General features: G+C 49.5%; 1 protein-coding gene and 1 pseudogene across 1 annotated transcript in view; one reads left to right on the top strand and one right to left on the bottom strand.

The window, feature by feature from the left end:
- The window catches only part of LOC136645974 (cytochrome P450 2J2-like), a 249,571-nt gene that overhangs the window by 149,349 nt on the left and 86,738 nt on the right, over positions 1 to 13,484 (top strand). Inside the window, exons 2-3 of the mRNA XM_066622455.1 lie at positions 1,584 to 1,746; positions 3,445 to 3,594. Coding sequence (XP_066478552.1) covers positions 1,584 to 1,746; positions 3,445 to 3,594 — 313 coding nt within the window. The remainder of the gene's footprint in view (positions 1 to 1,583; positions 1,747 to 3,444; positions 3,595 to 13,484) is intronic.
- Positions 677 to 796, bottom strand: LOC136646475 (5S ribosomal RNA; annotated as a pseudogene).

The following is a 13,484-nucleotide window of genomic DNA, read 5'->3' as shown; positions in this document are numbered from 1 at the left end:
AGTGCAGGTTTTTTAATCCAGCTTGGGCTGCTTTGGCCATAGACTGCATATGAACAACTCTTGTCTCGTCAAGCAAGCAGATAATACAAAACTACTGGGAAAAGAGCAAGAGGAAGACCAAAGAAAGGATGGCTTAATAACAGCCTCGAGTATGCAAAACTCGGTTTACTGATACACAAATGTCAAGACTGCATGGGATGCTTAATATCATCGAGGATGCCACTACATTGTTTGAATGGGAAACTTTCAAACCTCCTCTCTCCACCAATCTGGTTTCAGTTAAGAAATGAAAATCATTGGAGATGATCTGGAACCGTACGTTGATGGGGGGAATCAGGTGGAGGAGAACGCATTTTGGAGAATCTTTACAATAAATAATTGGGGGGGGGGCACCAACTGAAGGAATTGATTCAGCTTAATGCTGTGGTTTTCAAACTCTCCAGTAGTTTGAAATCCACAGTAAGTCTTTGCAGGGGTGGGGGAGGAAGCAGCAGGGGAAGGCAGCGATGCAATCCCCAGGATCGCATCACTCAGGGGGCTGCAGGGACTGGGACACACACACCAGTCCCTGCAGCAGCCGTCCCTGTGTATGGGGAGCGCCTGCAGGGTGCCTGAGGTCAGGGAAAGGGATAGTGGCTTTGGTTGGCAACCTTCAGTCTCAAAAGACTATGGTATAAGCCTACAGCACCAGGTATTCCCAGGAGGTCTCCCATCCAAGTACTAACCAGGCCTGACCCTGCTTAGCTTCCGAGATCAGACAAGATCAGGCATGTGCAGGGCGACAGTGAGTGGAGCCTCCGCAAAAGCAGAAGCGGAGCACAATCACCCCACTCTCCCTTTCCCTGACCTGGGGAGCCCTGCAGGCGCTTGCACAGAGCTGCCCTCACACAGGGAAGGCTGCTGCAGGGACTGGAGGGTGCACCCCAGTCCCTGCAGCCCCGTCAGAAGGGAAAGCGGAGCAATCGTGCTCTGCTTCCAGTTTTGCGGAGTGGGGCGCGATCACTCCGCTTTCACTTTTCCTGACCTGGGGAGCCCTGCCGAAGATTGTGCAGGGCTCCCTGCACCCCTGGGAGGCTACAGGAGGCTTGGGCAAGTGCACCCAAGCCCCTGCAGGCCCCCTGAGCGGTGCGATCCTGTGGATTGCGCCGCTGCCTTCCTCCTGTCTCCTGGCTGCCCCCACCCCTTAAGGGGGCAGAGGCCAGGACCCACAGGCTGGGGCGTTGTGACACCTCAGTTTGAATACCACTGGCCTAATGATTGATTTGTTTGCCTGCTGGTCACCAAAGAGCTGAATCTGTGAAGGGCCTCTGGGAGTGATTGGCTGCACTGTTCTGATCTTTGGGAGGGCAAGGCAGGGCCAGTAGACAGGGCAGGGTAAATGAAGGGAGCCAATAAGAGAAGTGAGGAAGAGGAACATCCTAAGAGTTGGAGAAGGAAGGGAAAATCCAAGTGAAGAATGGGTAGAGAAGAGAGGAACAGCCAGTAACGGCCAGAAGCTGCGCAGATAAGGAGGGCTGATGTTCTTGAAATCATCTTGCTTGTTTGAATGTGAATCTTTCTTCTCTGCTTTGGTCCAAATGCAGCTAGCGAAGCAGTATGGAAACATTTACACGATATGGATTGGGCATATTCCCACGGTGGTCCTTTCTGGATTCCAGGCAGTGAAAGAAGTGCTGATCAACCAATCCGAAGCCTTCGCTGAGCGTCCACTGACTCCTTTCCTGAAAGCAGCATTAAAAGAAAGAGGTAAGAGTCAGAGGTTGTAGCAATGATGAGTTGAAGCAATGAGGGGTCGGAGTGGCAAAATCAAGAGACGGAAGTTTCAAAGTTAGGGGCAGGGAGCAAGCTTGTTGTACCAGCCGGCCTCTTGCCTTTTATTCACTCTCTCACGAAACAATACAGTGCAATACTGAGGTTACTGATAACAGCTTCCTTGGTAACACATTCCTAAGGTCTGAGCACTTCTCTATTCTAAACCACTATCTCATCCTGTTTACTAGCTTCTCGTGCCTTAACAGAGGCAGAAGCCTGCTCAAGGTTTGCCTGAGTGGGGGGGCAGGTGTGCCTGCCAAGTTGCCACATCTACTAAGGCACAATGTTACTATACATAATCACTACAGAGGTGGTATATAAAGGCAGCCCGATTGTATTGAAACCTCCCTCCAATGATGCAGCTGTGCCAATGCAACATGTGCTGTATCTTATGGTGGGGGGCAATCACGGAGGTCCCCCCAGGGTAATGGAACATTTGATCCCTTACCTTGAGGAAGGCACCCCCTTCCCCAGAGGGTCTCTTCAGTTCTACACCAGACCGTTCTGCACCAGCTCTGCAGAACTGAGGTGAGGAAGGGAAGGGCAGGAGGAAGGAGTTTAGGATACCTGCGCACGCAAGTGGCACTGGTAAACAGTGCTCCTGCACCTGCTCTGCCTCCTGCCCCCTTTCCCATTGCTGCCCTTTCCCCTCCTCCCCCCTCAACCCCATTCCTTCCACTGACCAGCCCTGAAGGATGGTGGACTATCTGCCGGCCCTTATATGTGGCCACCAGACATCATACTGGGGCCTTGCTGCACTTGCTGGTGGAACAGAACTTCTGCCTGCATCCTCTCTCTTCCACTGGTGGAACATGCTGGTGGACTGAGAGGCTAAGTTTGGGGCATAAGCAAGAGAAAGTTTGTAGGGCTTGAGTGTATCATTTTACTTCAACCATAATTTCTGACCTGGTTGTTTTCTGTGTGTGGTTTTTATAAAGCAATAATTTGCCTCAGTCCCTTTCATTAAGGTGAAAATCAGACATAAAACAACGTGCAGCCCAATCCTATCCAACTTTCCAGCACTGATGCTGCCATAATACAGCCCCAAGGTAAGGGAGCAAATGTTCCCTTACCTTGAGGAGGACTTTGTGACTGTCCCTTCACCACAGGATGCAGTGCCTGCCCCATTGGCACAGCTGCACCTGCACTGGAAATTTGGAAAGGATTGGGCCCCAGATTGCTTATGATTTTTTAATAAATTACACACACAGACTCCACTAACTGGGCAAAGAAGCACTTCTTAACAGCCCTCTCCTAAGCATGTCTACTCATAAGTAATTTCCATTATAGTCAATGGGGCTTATTCCCAAGTGGGCATGGCTAGGATTGCAGCCTAAGTGCTGGTTCTGTTATCTTGAGTTGGGAGAAAGCAACTGTCCCTCTATCTCAGCAGAGCATTTTCCCCACAGCGGCTTCCTGGTGTCTTCCTTGTGGGGCTGTTATTTGGTCTTCTTTATTATGAGTCCCCTTCGGACAAGGAGCCTTTTTCATGTATGAGCCCTGCAGTTCTGAGGTTCAGCTAAAATAGGGAACTCTTGAATCATAAGCATGAGATGCACAGACTTGGCTTCTGCTAGCCTTGCAACCCTTTTTTGCAAGCAGCAACTTCTCATTGATTCTCAATGGCCACAGGAATTGTACTTTCAAAGGGCCACACCTGGAAGCAGCAGAGACGCTTTGCACAAGTGACCATGCGGCGGCTGGGACTGGGGAAGAAAGGCCTGGAGCACCAAATCGAAGAGGTGGCCCAGGAGCTTGTGGAGATCTTTGCACGGGCCAAAGGTAGGTGATGCTAGAAGACACTTTAGGGGTCCGTCAGCTTTTTATTAGTCACCATGTTGTGAAAATCACATTTTCACCAATGCATTTAGGGGGCCCTGTGAGGTAGCAAAGGAAGCAGGTTCAGATATTGACACCACCCCAGAAGTACATTCAACAAAAACAACGTTTATTGAAAGAACACAGGAATAGCTAAGTATGGAACTTGGCTGAGGAATCCATGTTCAAAGGTAAGTGGTTTACACAGTCCCAAAGAAAATGCCCCCTCCTTCTCTGCTGGAATGGCCATTTAAAGCATTGCCTTCCCTAATGATAACCACACTGAATACTTTATGCCTCTGCCTTAAAGATTCTGGACAAAGATGATCCACACCTGCAGAAAGCTCTCCTCCTTAATTTTGACAAGTAAGGACCAGCAAGGACCCTGAGGGGTGGGAGAGGCCTGTTTATGTACCCTCTCAGGAAGGTTCCAGAAACCTTTCTTTATTTGGAGGGTCTATGGAGCTGTCCCTAAGGAAAGAAGTTTTCATTAATCTAGTCCTGCATTGTCAGGGTGGTTGAAATGGTGAGTTTTTGCAGTCAAAGGGACTAACTAGAGAGCTGGCTGCACCTGTTGAACCTTCGTTGCACTGCCTGGATGGGCACATTTAAGGGCCCAATCCTACCCAATTTCCCAGTGCTGGTTCAGTTGTGCCAATGGGGTGTGCGCTGCATCCTGTGCTGGAGGGACGGTCACTGGGGACTTCTCGAAGTATGGAAACATTTGTTCCCTTACCACGGGGTGCTGAAAAGCTAGATAGGAATGGGCCCTAAGTCAAAACGGGAGCAGTCAAGCCCCTTCATTGGTTCTGTAACTTAAAGTACATCTGCCTCTTGTAGTTTAGCATGAGAGTGCAAAAAGAGCTTTGGTGAGGTGGTGGGGGCATCACTGCAAAGCAGCCTCAGTTTCTGTCATGAAGTCATTCAATGGATGTAGTTGGGCAGCCCAGTCTAACAACTGCTGCATTCCATGAGGTAGTTTTGGCCCCTGGAGGCTTCCTTGGTGTAAGGGAACATTTGTTCTGGAATAAGCTTTTGCTAGCTGGTGTCCTCCCTTGCATCTGGCATTCTGAGGTAGCCTACTTGTAAAACCAGGAGGTTGCACGTACCCATTATGGCCTGTAATCTTTGATGGACCTTTCCTCCAGAAATATATCCAATCCCTTTTTAAAACTTCCTCAAAGTCTTTCTTTGAGGAAGAAAGCCCCCCCAAGATCAATATCGAGCCCCCCAATATCATCTTCTCACATTTTTTTTGCCACAGCTTATGTTCCTTTTTATTCTCCTCATTAGGGCAAGACTTCCATTTATGGAAGGAAGTTTCCTCGTCCTTTGCAGCTTCTCTAACTTTGCTCCTTAGCCATGCTGGCACCCTCCTGGACTTAGCGGAGCCCTTCTTCCTTTGTGGTATACACTTCTGCTGGGCCTCTATTGCTGTTGTTTTAAACAGCCTCCGTGCACTCTGGAGAGATGGGGCTCTTTTTACCATCCTTTTCAACTTCTTTTTTACTAGTGTGCTAATAGAGTCGGCCCTTTGGAAGTCAGGGTTTTTGTGTCAGATTTGCTAGGAACTCTTCCCTCGACATGCATGGCGAAACAGATTGTAGCATGGTCAATGTTCCCCAATGGCTCAGTAATATTTACGTCTTTAACCAAGTCCTGAGTACCACACAATATTAAATCCAGTCACCTGTCCTCTGGTGAGCTCCCTGACTAGCTGCTCAGGCACAGTAATGTAGCATGTCACAAAATACAGTCTCTCTTTCTTGACAAGAACACAAATTAACACAATCGTTTTGAGGATAATTGAAATCCCTCATGATTACAACCCTGTGTTTTCTTTATGCCTCCCTGATTTGTTTCCTCATTTCAAGGTCCTCTCAAGGTTTCAGGTCTGGAGGATGATAGCATGGCCCCAGTATTACCTCGCTCCTTGAACCTGATAATTTAACCCACAGCAATTCTATGGCGGAGTCGGACTCACCTTCAGTCTCTGCTGAATTCTACCCATAATATGCCCCTCCTTGTCTCTCCTATAGAGTTTATAGCCTGGGATTGCAGTATCCCACTGATTCTCCTCCTTCCACCATGTTTCCGTTATACCCACTATATCAATATTTTTCCTAGCCGCAAAACATTCCAGCTCTCCCATCTTCCCTCTCACTTCAGGCATTTTCATTAAAATACTTGCACATGGAATCCCCCAAGATGGGCTGCTTATTAGCAGTGGTGTCACTAGGGCTCGCGTCACCTGGTGCGGGAGGCCAGTGCGTCACCCCCATGCAGTGGGCGGGGCAACACCCCGGGTGGTGGGCATGGCAATGTGTCATCGCTCCACCCCCACTTTTTTTTGGCTGTACATTTTCATAGAACACAGATATTTTAATGTGGTTTGTGTTTTTTAATCCCCCCTCCACATCGCTAAAATAGTCCAATGGAAAGGCAGAAGCCAATACGCTTGGTTCTGGTGGCGTTGCAGGAGTTGCCAGAGCGTGACTGTATACAGTTGCGAACTGCCTCAGGGACTCGGGCACCGGATTTTGCCTCGAGTTTGACTCTGGAAGCCTTTTCCATAACTGGATGTAGCCACAAGGCAGCAGAGGTTTGGGATCAGAGTTTTCCTTCTCTCAGATGAGCTGCCTTCCCAGGCTGACGAGTCCCACCTACCCGGTGGCTGTTTAGTTGCCGCTTACGACAAGTACAGCCAAACTGACGGCCTGTTCTTATCCCCAGCCCCAGGGGGTATGCAACCATCCACATGATTATTTGACTGTACTCCTCAAGAGACCTAACTGGGCAAATCCCTGGGTTGGATGCATGTCCCAGGTGCACTTTGGACCCCTGCCCTTGGTGGTCATTTTTGGTCTAATGAAGCCAAATGATACAGGCTTCCTCCCTGAAGGACACATCCGACCACTGCACCATCCTGGCAGAAGGGGAGGACCTGGAGGGAGGTAGCTGTTCGCTGGGATGAAATTGCCCCAAAGAATATGATGAATGATGTGGCCCTAAACAGCAGTGCTTCGTATGGGGAGGCAAAAATCTCATATCCAGCATATATACGGAACATACATATAGTTCTGTAACATTGATGGGGTCATTGGATTCTGGCAATCAGGTGCTGGAGCGTTGACCCTTCTAACATCTTGTAGACATTGAACTCACCTGTGTTATCAGTATGGCCAGCAGCCTGTAAAACAAATACCAAAGCGGGCAAATAGATGGATATGGACTGGGCAGTGAGCCCCTGGTCCTGCAGGTGAAGCAAAAAATGCATGATGAGCTTGGGGGGGGGGGTTGGCCATACCCCAGGAAGCAAGACCTGTCGACAGAATTCCTGAAACTCGCTGGCCATCCTCTGGTAACTGACTCGAGATGTGTAGGCTAGCGCCCCCCAGATTACCCTTTGTGTCTGGTCAAACCAAGGCTCCATTGCCATTGGGGCATGGGGTCTGGTTCTAAGCTTGATTCTGAAACCAGCTGCCAAAAACGCTCCCCCTAAAATAGAGAGAGCGTGTTGGCAATGCCATTATGTAGGCCTGGGACATGCTTGGCAATAAACAAAACAGTGATGTTCAGGCATTGGAGGACAAAGGTACAAACTAATTTATGACTCGTGGTGACTTGGATGTTTGCTGGTTGACAACATAAACAACAGCCTGGTTGTCACACCAGAAACACATCATGGCATTAGCAAACTCCAGTGCCCAAAGATGTACTGCCACCACAAGTGGGAAAAGTTCAAGGAACGCAAGGTCACCCTTGATGTCGCCCTCCTGCCATTCTCTTGGCCATGGCTCTGTGCACCTAAAATGACCCCAAATCCCAAGCCACCTGCTGTGTCCGAGTGGTCCTGCAGGTCGGCCTCAAGTGGCTGATCCAACCTCCAGAAAGACGTGCCGTTGAAGTTCCGTAAAAACTGTAGCCACATTTGCATGTCTTCCCTCAAGTCAGCAGAAACCTTGATTCTGTGAAAAGGGTGACGGAGCCATAGCATAGCAGAGACGCCTGAGGAAGACCGTACCTGGCGCCACCACCCTGCACATGAAGTTCAAGTGCCTTACTTGCACCTGAAGCTCATTAAGGGTGAGTCTACATGCTCCCAGTCCTGCAGCTTTCTGACTGTGACCAACTTTTCCTTGGGGAGACAGCTACACTTGCTTACCAAGTCAAGCTCCACGCCAAGGAAGATCAGCCGTGTTGCTGGACTTTCTGTCTTGGCATGTGCTAAAAGAACCCCAACTCTGAGCAAATTAACAAAAAGACATCCAGAAGTTGGTGAAATTTTTTCAATTGTGCATTGCCCATGAAATGAAATTCATCCAGGCAATGTGCAGTGGTGCAAATTTGGGACCTGGAACACACCGCCCAAGCCAACTGGTGCCAAATTTCTCAAAAGGTTGAGCAAGAAACCTTTCTCAAAAGGTTGAGCAAGAGCTCCAGAAGGATCTCTCCAGACTGGCAGAATGGGCAGCAAAATGGCAGATGCGCTTCAATGTCAGTAAGTGTAAAGTCATGCACATTGGGGCAAAAAATCAAAACTTCACATATAGGCTGATGTGTTCTGAGCTGTCTGTGACAGATCAGGAGAGAGATCTTGGGGTGGTGGTGGACAGGTCGATGAAAGTGTCGACCCAATGTGCGGCGGCAGTGAAGAAGGCCAATTCTATGCTTGGGATCATTAGGAAGGGTATTGAGAACAAAATGGCTAGTATTATAATGCCGTTGTACAAATCGATGGTAAGGCCACACCTGGAGTATTGTGTCCAGTTCTGGTCGCCGCATCTCAAAAAAGACATAGTGGAAATGGAAAAGGTGCAAAAGAGAGTGACTAAGATGATTGCTGGGCTGGGGCACCTTCCTTATGAGGAAAGGCTACGGCGTTTGGGCCTCTTCAGCCTAGAAAAGAGACGCTTGAGGGGGGACATGATTGAGACATACAAAATTATGCAGGGGATGGACAGAGTGGATAGGGAGATGCTCTTTACACTCTCACATAATACCAGAACCAGGGGACATCCACTCAAATTGAGTGTTGGGCGGGTTAGGACAGACAAAAGAAAATATTTCTTTACTCAGCGCGTGGTCGGTCTGTGGAACTCCTTGCCACAGGATGTGGTGCTGGCGTCTAGCCTAGACGCCTTTAAAAGGGGATTGGACGAGTTTCTGGAGGAAAAATCCATTATGGGGTACAAGCCATGATGAGTATGCGCAACCTCCTGATTTTAGGAATGGGTTAAGTCAGAATGCCAGATGTAGGGGAGGGCACCAGGATGAGGTCTCTTGTTATCTGGTGTGCTCCCTGGGGCATTTGGTGGGCCGCTGTGAGATACAGGAAGCTGGAATAGATGGGCCTATGGCCTGATCCAGTGGGGCTGTTCTTATGTTCTTATGTAAATTGAGCAACCAGTGGTAGGCTCTATCCATATAATATCCCCCATCAAAGAAAAAAACCCAGGAGGCAGAAATCGTTGCAATGAACCAGTAGCAACCTGAGGACCGACTCAATGGCCGCCTTGGCCATCAGTGCCCCCATCTTGCAGGTATGCAGGAGTTTTATGGCATCATGCAGAGAAGTGTACCTTACTGAACAGAGGTGCTGAGTTATCCCGTCATTGACCAAAGTGCCCTGTGGATAAGACAAGTGGTAAATAAACCTATATTCACCAGGTGCCTTCTTGGGCACCACCCCAAGGGGGGCGGGGACGACACCTGTAAATTGGGAATTGGGGAATAGGCAAATTTCTGCCAGCTTCCACCACTTGTTGATCTTCCTGCACACCACCTCCTCCATGCCCTTAACAGACCACAAATTCTTGGCCCATGTAGGGAATGAAAAGCTGGGAGCCGTAATCCTAAAACCAAAAGAAAAACTTCAGCCAAATATTTTGCTGAATCTCTACTGGTGTAATCCCTGACAAGGTCCAATAAGGTAGGCAGCCTCATCAGGGACGGCCTCTTTTCCAGCTGTGGGGGGGCTTGTCCTCCCCCTCCCCTTCTGTTTGGGATTCCTTGCTGCTTACCACCCTGTTTTAACCAGCCCATCATAGTGCAGGCATTGACAGAATGCTTTCCGTTGAGCGGCCCACACAAGTTCACAAAGGTGCAGTTGCTCTTTCCGCACTTGCTCATGGAGCTGAACTCATAACATGTGCTGGAGACCTGAACCCAGTGGGTGCCCGAAGGCACTTGAGGTGTTCCTTCCCCATTCCTGCCAGTTAAGTGTCCACTGCCAGACCTATTGCCTGCAGTTGGCTTGGAGAGCACCACCAGCTGGACCCACAGTTGCCAATGGGATATCTTCCAATCCAGGGCGGTGTCATGCAAGGCCCCGAGTCTAAAATGTTCATCATAAACCATTCAGGATTGACCTGTGTAATCCCCAAATGCCCTATGAATTATGTCTCAATATAGGTGAACTCTTGGTATCCACTGGTTTGGTATCCACTGATTTGACTCACCACTGATATCCTCACCACTGAGGTTCACCTTTGAATGCCTTGTAATAAGAAAAAAAAGCAACAAAATCCAATTTCCTACCTTCACGCTGCTAAATAACTATAATTTCATTCCACTAAATTTCATTATTCACTCCATGTAGCAGCTCAATGGTGTCTATACCAATGCCTTCTGGGGTGACAGTGGAGGAGCAAGAAACCTGGCAGTGGGTCTTTAAAACTATTTTTCCACTATTTTGGTATCCACTGATTTTTTTTTTAATCCACTGGGGGATCTGGAATTACGCCACTGTAATTTACTGGGGGATTTACACCACTGCAGTGTAAATGATATACTATATACCTACAACCAATTCGACCAGTTCTTGTCAATTTTTCTCCTCCTAACTACTTCTTGGTCACGCAGAGGGTCACCCACCCTCGGCTGTGGTTCTGGCTCCATGTGGAGCACACTAATGGCACAATCGTATCCTGTGCTGGAACAGGCAAGCCAAGAGGCTTGCACTGTATCCAGCACAGGATAGGGGCCCAAAGTGGCTCAGCCAGAGGTAAGGGGAAACTTTTCCACTTACCTCTGGGTAAAGCACCCTGTCCCCTATGGGTCTCCTCATACCTGCGCCACCTCCTGAGGTGGCACAAGTCAGAGGAGAGCCGAGCGGCTTCAAGCTGCTCCAAACTCCCTGGGAACGGGGGTTGGGATCCGGCATAACTGCCAGATTACAGCCCTGCCTCCTGCTCCCCACCTGCCTGCCCTCAGGACATCCCACCACCCACCCTCCCCTGCCCCCGAAAGCGATCGCTCCACTTTCACTTCTGGTGAGCTGGGGAGCCCTGCAGATGCTCATTGCATCGCTGCCTCCTCCCTGCCTCCTCGCTGTGTCTGCCTTAAGGAGGCAGAGGCCTGGGCCTTTGGTGTGGGGCATCACCATGCCCCAGTTTGAAAAACCACTGCTCTGTTGTTACTAGGTACTGCTCCTTTTGTCTGATTTTTCATGATTAGGTAGGCATGTTGTCCAACCGCTGGGCAATGTGTGGTGCAAGCTTGTCAGGTGCTGAAGCCAAAAACCATGCAGTTCATCTTCTGCTGGTGCAGACCAGTTTTTAATGTTTTTCACCCTTGTGCTATATAAGAACAGCCCCACTGGATCAGGCCATAGGCCCATCTAGTCCAGCTTCCTGTATCTCACAGCGGCCCACCAAATGCCCCAGGGAGCACACCAGATAACAAGAGACCTGCAAGGCCTCCTGGGAATTGTAGTTTAAGAACATAAGAACAGCCCTACTGGATCAGGCCATAGGCCCATCTAGTCCAGCTTCCTGTATCACACAGCGGCCCACCAAATGCCCCAGGGAGCACACCAGACAACAAGAGACTTCATCCTGGTGCCCTCCCTTGCATCTGACATAGCCCATTTCTAAAATCAGGAGGTTGCACATACACATCATGGCTTGTAACCCTTAATGGATTTTTCCTCCAGAAACTTGTCCAATCCCCTTTTAAAGGCATCCAGGCCAGATGCCGTCACCACATCCTGCGGCAAGGAGTTCCACAGACCGACCACACATTGCGTCAAGAAATATTTTCTTTTGCCTGTCCTAACTCTCCTAACACTCAATTTCAGTGGATGTCCCCTGATTCTGGTGTTACGTGAGAGTGCAAAGAGCATCTCTCTCTCCACTTTATCCTTCCCATGCATAATTCTGTATGTCTCAATCATGCCCCCCCTCAGGCGTCTCTTTTCTAGGCTGAAGAGGCCCAAATGCCATAGCCTTTCCTCATAAGGAAGGTGCACCAGCCCAGTAATTGTCTTAGTCACTCTCTCTTGCTAATCATTTCTGTTGTTATAACGAGATTTTCCATTTCAGTATTTTTCTTTTCCTTCTTATTTTCTTTTCTTCTTTAAAAGGGGATTGGACAAGTTTCTGGAGGAAAAATGCATTATGGGGCACAAGCCATGATGTGCATGTACAACCTCCTGATTTTAGAAATGGGCTATGTCAGAATGCCAGATGCAAGGGAGGGCACCAGGATGAGGTCTCTTGTTATCTGGTGTGCTCCCTGGGGCATTTGGTGGGCCGCTGTGAGATATAGGAAGCTGGACTAGATGGGCCTATGGCCTGATCCAGTGGGGCTGTTCTTATGTTCTTAAACTACAATTCCCAGGTGGCCTTGCAGGTCTTCTTGTTGTCTGGTGTGCTCCTTGGGGCATTTGGTGGGCCGCTGTGAGATACAGGAAGCTGGACTAGATGGGCCTATGGCCTGAGCCAATGGGGCTGTTCTTATGTTCTCCTTTAGTCTGATTTCTCAGTAGAGGCCTGTCTGGTTGGGCGACCTGTCCAGGTTAGCCCCCTGTCTCTCTGAAGCATGCAAGCCCACCACCACTACAAGGCAGCATCCCATGGGGGAGTATTATTATTTTCAACTCCCGCACCAATTGCAGTGGCTTGCTAGCCCTATATATTCCCCAAGGATTGGTGTTCTAAATGAAAGTAGGGTACGAAGTGCCAAGTGGCAGCCAGCCTTTGCTGAAGCCAGCCTTCCCACAATCCCCCTGCTCCAAGAACCACAACGTGGCTGAGTGGAAGCAGCACAGGCCACTCCACAATTGGGTTCTTGGCCTATTCATCTGCTTCTGATAACGGTCCACCATTCACATCCTCCCATCGGGCGCTCTGCTGCTACACAAGGCGGCTGAGTGGAGATGGTCACCAAGGCCGGGTGAGGCCTCAGGCCGCTGGCCCTTTCCTGCTTCACTCCCTCATTGCCATGTGCACGGCAAGGGATTCAGATAAGAGCTCCGATAAGGATGCAATCGGACCAAGCAAACCTGATCAAGCGCACGCCATGGAACTCCTGCCTGGGTGCCGTCTGGGACATAAAGGAGCTTGCCAGAAACCCTGCTGCTCAGCAAACCCCTTGGTTCCCACTCCCAAGGCTTGGGCTATCCAATTGGGTGCCGAGGCTGTGCCTGGCTGCATGAGGTGCGGTGGGGTAAACTTGCTGGCCCGCGACCGCTTGCAGCAGCACCCTTGTATCAAAATGTACTTTGATCCATTTGGTCCATTAAGGGCACAATCCTAACCGACTTTCTAGCACTCACCTAGCCGCAATGCAGGCCCAAGGGAAGGTAACAAATGTCCTTACCTTGAGGAAGCCCCCCTGGACTGCCTCCCACTGCAGGAGGTAGTGCACCCCACTTTGGCACAGCTGTGTCAGTGCTAGCAAGTTGGTTAGGATTGTGCTGTAATTCACATATACTTTTAAAGTGCATATTTTGACTGCTTTCCTACTGTTGCAAAGTGTTGCAAGGTTCAAAGCAAGACTCAGTAGTCAGGGTGATCGTCTGCAAGCCTTTATTACGTTGCCAGCAATGGGCGTCTCAAGGGACTCCAGTC

Source organism: Tiliqua scincoides, chromosome 3 (genome assembly GCF_035046505.1).
Source record: "Tiliqua scincoides isolate rTilSci1 chromosome 3, rTilSci1.hap2, whole genome shotgun sequence".
Classification (NCBI taxonomy): Eukaryota; Metazoa; Chordata; class Lepidosauria; order Squamata; family Scincidae; genus Tiliqua; species Tiliqua scincoides.
This window is presented reverse-complemented; position numbering and strand designations above follow the sequence as displayed.